Genomic DNA, 9,762 nt, shown 5'->3' with positions numbered 1-9,762 from the left:
GCCCAGAGATGCTGCCCCACATATCCCAAGCTTCCAAGACTCATTTGAACCAAGGATGTCCCCAGAATGCATGTGCACATCCAAAAGTGTGTATCAGTCTATTTTTTATTGTAAACAAATAAAAGAGTAAATCACAAGTCAAAGGCCCAGACTCCCCCTCTGAGACGCCAAAAACCTAAGAGCCAGTGAAGTAATTTTAGACAACAAATCTAACTGAAAGCTATTCAAAAGGCAGAGTTGATATAACCACACTGACCCTGATAAGAAGGGGTCTGGGGAGCCAGAACAGGCAAGAGTAAGGGCTCAATAGGGGTGGGCTTGCCCCGCAGTTTGAGGAGCTTGCCTTTGAGACCAGGGGTTGGGAAGCAGCAGCTGGGAACTCACTTGTGTTCCTCTGGAGGAGTGGGGCAGTCTGGTCGCTGCCTGGAACCACTTGGTGCCCCGCCCGCCTAGAGCATGGAAACGCCCACCTCTGCTCTAGCCTAACCCTAACCCACAACTGGAGTGGGAGCCGGAGAGGGGGCAGAAGAAGGGGCCAGGAGGCCAGGATCAGGGTGCTCATTCAGGCTCTGCAGCAGACTCCCCTGGAGACGCCCCTGCCAGTCTGTCCAATGGGCATAGACATCAGAAAGGGTAGTCAATAGGGCAGTACGTGTGGGCTGGAAGTGGCTCAGGTGCCAGCTATGCCCTGTCATAGTAGATCCAGAGAAAAGTGATATTCCTTTGAGCTACAAGCTGCTGGATGCACTTCTCACCTTCAAGCCCGGGCTCAGACCTGTGATGTGAAGCTAGGCATGAATGTCTATTTCCCTGGCTCGGGGTCCAGGTGGTGTCTCTGGGGAATGGCTCTGGCCCATCCACCCCCACTTCCACCTAAAAGAAAGGCAGCCATAGGCCCAGAATGGGCTGGGGTGGGGCTGGTGGGTATGGGGCGAAATGGCACTCACATAGGACAAGTCCTCGAGGCCCCTGCCCAGGGCCTGCCCTGACACACAGCTGCTGTCAGAGCCACTGGAGCCACTAGCCGACGGGCACTGGGATGAGACCTCTGAGTCCTCAGGAGCTAGGGGAGGGTGAGGAGCTGATGAGCTGTCATCGGGGCAGCCCAGACCCCAAGTCATGCCCTCCTGCCCCTGGCTAAGCCCAGACCTACTCAAGGACGGCTGGCTGCCCAGCTCCACGTCAGCGTCCAGCGCTGTTTCCTCGGGGAAGCTGGCAGAACACAGGGGCGAACGGAGGTCCTGAAGAGCCGGGTCTCTGTGCAGGTGCAGGTTGAGGGAGCCCAGTACAGAGCGGGAGGCAGGGTCTGCAGGGAGGGAGCTCGATGCCCCCAGGTAGGGGCTATCGCACTCAAATGGGGCCACAGCAATGGAGGCCCGAGAACGAACTTCTGCATAAGAGAGAGGGTCAGATTGGGACAGGTGAGAGCCAAAGTCCTGAGGGGAGTGAAGACCAGGGCTGACTGAGGCCCATGTTGCCTCCCGCGAAGATCCCCTCACCCCCACCCCCACCCCCACCCCATAAGGCTACCTCGGCACTTTAAAACATAGTTGATGGTGCGGTCGTTGATAGCTTCCTCACTGGGGGCGATGTCCCGGAAGGCTCTGTTCCCCACACCCATGGACATCATCTCAGCCATGCGCACCTCTGGGTGGAGAGCCAGGCACAGCTGGGGCCCTCTGTGACCTAAGCCTGGCCCTCGGCCTCTATCTATTCCTCCCCCTTAAGTAAGTCTTTCCTCGACACCCATTCCCAGAAGAGAAACCATCCCGTGCACTGAGCCTTTCTGGTGCCAGGCTCTCTCCTCCCAGCAATCCTGTGGACAGGTGTGCTTCACCTTTTAGAGCTGAGGCCTCGATACTCAGAGATTAATATTGTGTCCACGGTCAGAGACAGGGACAGCAGGACTGCTGACTTGCAGGGTTTTCCCTGCCCTGGCTGCTGCTGCTGGACCTCCTCCCACTTCCCAAGCATTTCCAGGTCCCTAGGCCATCCTGAGCGCCTGTGGGAGGGGTTCTCTGGGGAGGGGAGTGCGGGGTGAGGTAGGCCAGGGCCCTGTGGGGTGGAGGAGGGGCAGGGCCTACCCTTGTTGTGGACAGCCTGCCTCCAGAGCAGGCTGGAGATATCAGCCGTCCAAGCCTGCTTGGTGGCCAAGTTGGCAGCTTGCAACACAAAGGTGTCCCTGGCCTTGCATCGGCGGAACCAGATCTCAAAGCGCAGGTTGCTGTCCCCACAGCTCTCAGTGAGGCCAAGGTCCACCATCTATGTGGCCCAGAGAGGGATGTGGTGAGGGGTGAGGCGGTGGGAAGCAAGGGGCTCAGGGCAGGCGGGGGCCTACCTTGAAGGAGCGCTTGTAGGCAAACATGTCGATGCCCGTGGGTCCTCGGCGAGGCTTGCTGAAGAGCAGCAGCTCCTCAAAGAGGAAAACACGGCGCAGGGACTTGTGGCGCCCGGCACGCACTGTGAACTCATCTTGTCGCACCAGCTGCCCCTGTTCCTTGAGGTTAACCTGCCGAGTTGGGGCCCAGTGGGTGCCCAGCCTCTTCTGCCACCACCCTCAACACCCACTGCAGCTGCCCACCATGCTCTGGCAGGACTCACGTCACAGCCCTGGATGGCATCCATGGCGAGCAGGTCGTTGCCGTGCTGCAGCTGGAAGCGCACCAGGCTCTGGGCAGCCTGCAGTGCGCTCAGCTCTGGCATGGGCCCCCCGCAGGCCCGCGCCAGCTCCTGAAGCAGCAGTGCGTACTTGCTCATGCGCTGGACGGGTTTTAGCAAGTAGGAGGCCAAGTCCAGGTGGTCCCCCAGTGCTCGCTGCTTGTCCTGTCAGGTGGGCCGTAGATCATCAGGCACTTCCAGGGTTCCCACCATCTGCCTCCCCTACAGACACAGGCTCACATACCTTAAAGAAGGCGTGACCGTAGCTGGCCATCAGGGCATCGGAACGAGGTTTATTTTTGCTGTACAGTGCATACATCCCAAACTGCACCCTCTGCAAGGACACGTAGCTCAGCCCCAGGTGCAAGGGGCCAGCTCCCAAAGGCTGCCCTTACCTCAGCTTGAGAGGACCAAAATGCCAACTGGCAGCTCCCAGAAAGGCCTCGCCCTGCAGATTCAATCTGCCCTGCTTCAAATGAGGGGTGATCTGACAAGAACGGGCCCTCGGGGAAGAAGTCCTGCACACAGCTCTGCTCCTCCCACTCCCTGAGAACCCTCTCTGGTCTCAGCTCACCTCGGACTACTACTCTGCTCAGGACACTCAGCCACCTTGACCCGTCTGTTCCTTAACCACTGGGCGCTTGCTCTGTCCCCTGATGGAATGTTCTCTGACTCCAGCCCCTCCCTCTGGCCTCAGCTCAAACACCAGCTCCTCAAGGACTACCTGCTCTCTCTCTAAAGGGGGAACCGGTGCCCTGCTGGAAACTCACAATCATCTGTCTGTTCTGATTATTTTCCTCTTAGCCCCAACTATAATCTGAAATTACCTTTTTCACTTTTATGTCTCATCTACTTAACTATGAGCATCCTGAGGGCTAGGGCCCTATTTGTTTCACTCATGGCTACACCCAGCACAAGGCCTGGCACCAAGCATGGGCCCAACAGCTTTGCTGAGCGTAGCAGAATCAGCCGTGGCCATATGGCCTAGGGGGCTTACATGACGCAGGAAGGCATAGGCCACGCGGGGTGGATGCCGCGTGCAGGCCTCCAGCTCCCTCAGGAAGAAATGGCAGTGGAAGTCGCGCAGCTTCTCCAGGTTGCCAAAGAGGTGGGCACGCTGGCCACGGAGGCCCTGGGGCACATCGGGGCGATCCAGCTCGGGGAAGTAGTTCTCTATGGTATAGTCAAGGGCACGGACATACTCCCGCTCCGTAGCCACCAACTCTGCCAGCACCAGCTGCAGTCTACCAGGAAGGTGGAGTCAGGACCCTAGACATCTGCCCTGCCACTTCCCTCCCTGCCCTGCTCAGTGCCCGTACCTGTTGGGACTCCTGAGATCAGAGCTGCCTGGCAGAGGCATGGTGGGGGATGACCCTGGCTGGACACCATCTCCAGCCTCTGTTCTGTGGCAGGCAGCCACAGTGACCACATGGTGGCAGTGGTAGACAGACTCTCTGAGACTCTGCCCCAGATTCCGGTCAAGGCTGTACGCCTTCCTCAGGGGACGGGTGGCAGCTGCAGCTAGGACCCCGCTGACACACAGGCTAGCTGTGCTGCCCGTTGGTGGTGGCTTCAGTGCAGCCTCTAGCTTCTGGTCCAGGGCCAGCCAGGTGTCCTGGCACCGTGCCCAGGCCCAGTGGCACTCTTGGCGAATGCCTTCAGAGCCTAGCCCTGTGGCCAGAGCCCACATCTTTTGGAAGTGGGCAGGAGGCAAGTCAGGGTGCTTGGTCCGGTGTAGCTGCAGCGGCTGCAGCACGACCCCTGGATTCTCCTGCTCCAACTCTGCCAACACCCGCTGCCCCTCCTCAGCCCATGTTGAGGCCTGCAACACCAAGGCCACACAGGTCCTGAAGGAGGATCCCACCAAGAACAAGACCAAACCTTCTCCCCACGACCCCTCCCCACAGGGTGCTGGCCCCAGCCCACATTCCCAGAGGTTGGTTTTAAGGGTCAGAATGAAGACGAGGAGAAAGAGCAGGCAGGACCACCAGGAAGAGCTCAGGCTGTGGAGCAGCCGAGCGGCCACCCTTCGGGCCCTCCTGACCACCAGGAATAGGCCCCCTCACACACCTGCTTGAAGAACCACAACAGCTTCTCAGCATCTGCCAGCCGCTGCCGCCGCCGGGCCAAAGCCCCAGAGAATTCAGTCAGTTGGGCTTGCAGGGCCAGAAAGCGGGCCCCAAGGGGGCCCAGTTCAGCTGCCTCCCAGCCAGACAGTGGCTGCAGAAACTTCTCCCCTTGCCTGGCCTGCTCCTGGAGACAGAGATTGGGCTCAGCAGCAGCGTCTGGCAGCCTAGCCCTCGAGCCTAGGTCTCCTCCACTGACATCTACACATCATCATCAAGTCTCCTCTATAATTAAAGACCACTCCCCACCCCCACATTTTCTTCTCTCTCTTAGCCCCTCTCCACAGCCAAACCTTCCTGGAAGAATTGTCTATTTTTACTATGGCTGTGTCTTCACCTCATCAGCCTACTCCAATCCACTGCTGCCCACCTCCCAGCACGTCTCAGGACTCGTCTGACTCCACAGCTCAGCAATATTCAACCCTCTCTCTTCTGGCTCCTGACCCCTCCCGACGCTCCCTATCCTTCCCCGGTGGTTTCTTCTCCTGCTCCCAAACCCTGACCCAGGCCCCAGAACACTGAGGCCCCTGAAGACCATCCACTCTCTCTTCCTAGGCAATCTTGTATGACCACACTTCAAATGTCATCCACACACCCACATCCACCAAGTGACCCTCTGCAGCTAGATTTCTCCTCTGAGCGACAGGCCCAATCCTAATGGATCTTCCTCTCATTCCCCCATGGTCATCTCCAAAGTACACCCAAGATTGGACTCATAAATGTCCTTCCCCTAAAAAGTCCTTGTCTCTTGGTACCTCTCAAGGAACAGAACCCATTCGTTCTTACAACCTCCCTCTCCCTCTCCCTCTCCCTCTTACCCTCTCATATATGCATACCATCAAATCCCATCAATTTCTCAGATCCCCTCTGCTATCATATATAATATGGCCAGAGCAACCATTTCCACCTGGACCACTTCAAGTGCCTCTTCAATGAACTCTCCTCCAAATCACTGTTTATCCAGAAACTAGGGTAGTCATCCTAGAACAGAAATCTAAATATATGACTTTCCTGCTTAAACTGTCCACTGTTACAGGGCCCAGTGATCTGGCCACTGACCACTTTTCCAGCGTTTTTTTTTTTAACCTTTTCTCACCCTACTTTCCCTCTCTTTTCTGCTCTACATTTCAACATCGATGTCCTTCTTAAAATTCGTCAGGCAAGTCATGCTTGGTCCTGTCACAGGACCTTTGCACATGCTGTTTGTGCCCTCATCCTGGAATGTCTCAAATCTCCAACCCTCTTCTACCTTAGCTCAAAAATCACTATCAAGAAAGCCTGCCTAGGCCCTGGCCGGTTGGCTCAGTGGTAGAGTGTTGGCCTGGCATGCAGAAGTCCCAGGTTTGATTCCCGGCCAGGGCACACAGGAGAAGCGCCCATCTGCTTCTCCACCCCTCTCCCTCTCCTTCCTCTCTGTCTCTCTCTTTCCCTCCAGCAGCCGAGGCTCCATTGGAGCAAAGTTGGCCCAGGCACTGAGGATGGCTCCATGGCCTCTGCCTCAGGCACTAGAATGGCTCTGGTCGCAACAGAGCAACGCCCCAGATGGGCAGAGCATTGCCCCCTGGTGGGCATGCTGGTGGATCCCGGTCGGGCTCATGCGGGAGTCTGATTGCCTTCCCGTTTCCAGCTTCAGAAAAATACAAAAAAAAAAAAAAAAAAGAAAGAAAGAAAGCCTGCCTAACACCCCTCCTGGGCCAGGTCTTTATTACACACTCAGGTAGAACCACTGAAATTGCTTTTCTCTATAGCTTCTTGCCTCAGTTTGGAAACACACATATATGACTTTGAACCTTTAGTCACAACTTATCTGCTGGACTATAAATCCCAAGAGAGCAAAGGATAGATTTGTTTTCACTCACCCTCTAGTCCTACTACCTGGCAAATTGGCCCAGTGCCCACAGAATGAACACGTGGCCAAACTCACCTGGGCAGCTCGGTCTAGCTCCCCAAATGGGCCTTGGGCCTGCAGCAGCATGTCCAGTGAAGGCTCCTTGGGCTCCTCCAGTGCTGGCCAGCCTACCTGCTGCAGCCATATTTCAATCTGGAAGGGCACAAATAGGGAAAGGACAGAGCAGAGTTACCGTGGGCTGGAGGGTCACGCATGAGATCAGGGATAGGGTCCATCTAAGTGGGTAGTTCCTACCTGGTGCAGCCTGCCCTCCTGGGCCTGTAGGGTCTGGACCAACTCCAGTGCCTGTACTCGACGGTTACTGTGCAGGGTCAGTTGGTGCAGCAGCCCATCCACGCGGCCATACAGTTCATCAGCCTTGTCCACTGCTGGCCTAGTACAGGATACACGATCTTAGAGCCTTTGCCAGGTGCCTTGCTCCACTCCACCCTGTCTGGGGACCACAATAATGGCTGGTTCTGAGCCAATCAGCTCAGTCATTGGTGCAGGATATGGTGTGCTGGTGCAAGATCTGGGAGCTAGGCCTGCACCTACCTGTAGTCTGGGCTCTGGGTCACCTCTGGGACCTCCTGTTTCAGCCATGCCAACTCTATGCTCCCCTGGCATTGTAGCCATGCCAGCCGTGGTGAGTCTAGCACGTACTGCATCAGGACCTGTGCCTGCCGTAGAAGCTGACTCACTTCCTGTGATTAAAGCCAATAGGTAGTGAAGCTAAGCTTGGGAGAAAAAGAGGATGACAGGGAGAATTTGAGGAGAAGTCAGGAGGGGACACTTACCCCAGTCTCCATGGGCTGGGGCAGAGCCTTCAGGCTTTCAATGGCCCCCTGGAGCAGGGCACACACCACCTGGCAGCTCTGCAGTAAGGCTTCCAGACGCTATGAGTAGGGGCAGGCACGACAGAGCAGTACACACTGCTGGTCCCAGGCATCCTGGTTCCAGGCTGCGCAAGCCAGCTCTGCGCTGCGCAAGCCAGCCCAGGAGAGGCTCCTGCTGCCCAGGTGGGCTACATACCCACCCTCTGCCCCACCCAGTGCACTGACCCTCCGGAAGTCCAGCCAGGCCTCATGGCAGTAAGGCAGATCTCCTCCCAGAGAAGCAGGGAGCCATGAAGTGGAGATGTGGGTCAGGAGGCTCTGATGAGAGGACAGCTGCTCTATCTGCAGGAGAAAAAGGTGTTGTCACCCAGGCCTGGCTGGGAAGCACCCCACTTCCACCCCTGGCCAACGTGGCTCAGTACCTGCAGCCCTGAAGGCACCTCCTCTGGCATTTTCCCGACCAGCAGCACCTGGTGCACAGACCCTGGGGCTGCTTCCTGAAAGGAATCTGAGCTCAGCCCTGCCCCCAATCCCACACATGGAGTGGGGAGCTACAATCTTGTACTCACCTGCAGTTGGCTGAGCCCCCAGAAGAGGGAAGAGCTCGGGGGACAAACTCGGGCATCCACTAGTACAGTCAGTCCCAGGGCCTGTACTTCGAGCCTAAGGGAGCAGGCTCCATTCAGTATCTAATTCCCAGGCCTTGCCATCTCCTAGCTCAGGCTCTATCCCCCAACATCCTCCTCCCAACCTGGGGATGCTTCGCAGGTAGAGCAGGAGGCGAACGAGCTCATGGCTGCTGCCCTTGGGATGACGCCAGGTGTGGCTATGGGCGCATAGAAGCAGCACTGCCCGGCCTTCTACATCTCGAGTCCCTGTGGGGAGAAGGCAGTGAACATCTGCCCAGTCAAGTCACCCAACCTCCACCACCTCTAGTCCTTCCTGCTACCTGGCAGGGCAGCCATGCCACTGGCCAACAGCTCCCAGGATAGGTCTTGGGCCAGAAGGTAGTCAACAGGCTTGGAAAGGCTGGATTCACTGGGGTCTTGGGAAAGGAAATGGCTTGGGTCTGCACTGGCCCATCTACCCAGAGATCCTCCTCTCAGACCAGGGCTTCAGTCTGAGCAAGGTCAGAACCCTCCCCAAGTCTCGACACCCCCCTCCAAGCACTCCCACTCCCTTCCAAGACATCTCTGCCCAGCCTCCCTTACCTGCCTCCAGCAGCTGTGATGATGTCTCAGATAAAGGGCCTCCAAGGTCCACAGAGTCACTATCCAAACCTCCAGGGTCCAAGCCAGCTGGCCTTACCCTGTCTGGATCTGAGTCCCCTACCAAACCTTCCCCTTGGCTGGCACTCTTGCCATGTGCCAGGCTGAGGTGGGAGGACATTGGGCATAAGAGACTCTCCACTTCAGAGGGGACCAGTTTCTCTGACTTGCCTGAGGAACCTCCTGATGTGCCCTTCTGGTCATCCGCTGACCCATCTACAGCCATCTGTCCTGGGGTTGACCGAAGCTCCCCAGGCAGGGGGCTGCCCTGTAACCCTTCACCCTGGGCGGCCCCTGCTGGTGGTCCTGGGGGACTGGGGTTAATGACCTGCATTTGGGGAGCAGGTTCCTCCTCATCCCAGGCATCCCTGAAACTACACACAGCAAATCTCCAGTCCGTGGCATGGCCCTGGGAGTCTGGAGACTCATCCCCAAGCTCCAGGGACCCTTCCACCCACTCCTTAAGGGTAGGCCTGCTCATGGCAAGCGGGAGATGGGCTGGGGCCTCTGTATGAACGGAGGCCTCAGTTCATCCAGGAAAGGGGTCGAAAACGGTCGGGTAGCACTCGGCGGGTAAGGCAGGCACAAGGCACTAGGCTGTAGGAAGTGCCAGTTTTCGTTCCTGGGCGCAGGAAGCGATGTTGCTGCAGTCCAGGCCTGAGGAGGTGTGAGAGGAGCAGAGGTTTCCCGTCCGTCCAGGCCCGGCGCACTCACATGGGCTCCCACCCTCGGAAGGGGACTCTCGCGGCTTTATAGGCTTATGCTGGGGGCGGGCGCTGCCTCGTGCTCGCTCTCGCTAGCCCAACGGGGTCCTGGCTTCACCTGGAGACTCGCGCGCCTCCTCCCACCCGCCCACCGCACTCACAGCCCCGGGACACGCCACGGGGACCAGGGAAGCCCGGGAGGCGCGTAGCTGGAGCCGTCGAACGTACCGCAGCGGAGCCTCGACGACTTGTAATAGTGCGCCACCGGCGTCCGCGGGCGCC

At 57.7% G+C, this 9,762-nt stretch overlaps 1 protein-coding gene across 1 annotated transcript; it reads right to left on the bottom strand.

Moving 5' to 3' along the window:
- Positions 1-591: 591 nt before the first annotated feature.
- On the bottom strand, positions 592-9,125 carry PLEKHG4 (pleckstrin homology and RhoGEF domain containing G4). The gene is made up of 21 exons (XM_066349005.1): positions 8,720-9,125; positions 8,458-8,553; positions 8,260-8,383; positions 8,078-8,171; positions 7,931-8,005; positions 7,734-7,850; positions 7,470-7,568; positions 7,228-7,376; positions 6,928-7,066; positions 6,709-6,825; positions 4,729-4,911; positions 3,978-4,480; positions 3,656-3,902; positions 2,903-2,992; positions 2,602-2,823; positions 2,339-2,509; positions 2,085-2,262; positions 1,531-1,647; positions 1,154-1,390; positions 948-1,063; positions 592-775 (listed from the first exon to the last, which is right to left on the bottom strand). The coding sequence occupies exons 1-21, from the start codon at positions 9,108-9,110 to the stop codon at positions 770-772; spliced, it is 3,471 nt and encodes a 1,156-aa protein (XP_066205102.1). The 5' UTR covers positions 9,111-9,125; the 3' UTR covers positions 592-769.
- Positions 9,126-9,762: the final 637 nt, after the last annotated feature.

The sequence above is a fragment of the Saccopteryx leptura genome, chromosome 9, assembly GCF_036850995.1.
Source record: "Saccopteryx leptura isolate mSacLep1 chromosome 9, mSacLep1_pri_phased_curated, whole genome shotgun sequence".
Classification (NCBI taxonomy): domain Eukaryota; kingdom Metazoa; phylum Chordata; class Mammalia; order Chiroptera; family Emballonuridae; genus Saccopteryx; species Saccopteryx leptura.
This window is presented reverse-complemented; position numbering and strand designations above follow the sequence as displayed.

What these genes read in the sequence shown, in the direction of transcription:
- PLEKHG4 (XM_066349005.1), bottom strand. Translation starts at nt 9,110, where the DNA reads ATGCAGGTCATTAACCCCAGTCCCCCAGGACCACCAGCAGGGGCCGCC. An exon ending in CCTGGCTGGACTTCCGGAGG is followed by an intron (nt 7,569 to 7,733) that starts GTCAGTGCACTG and finishes CCCTACTCATAG; the next exon opens with CGTCTGGAAGCCTTACTGCA. An exon ending in GATCTCAGGAGTCCCAACAG is followed by an intron (nt 3,903 to 3,977) that starts GTACGGGCACTG and finishes CCTTCCTGGTAG; the next exon opens with ACTGCAGCTGGTGCTGGCAG.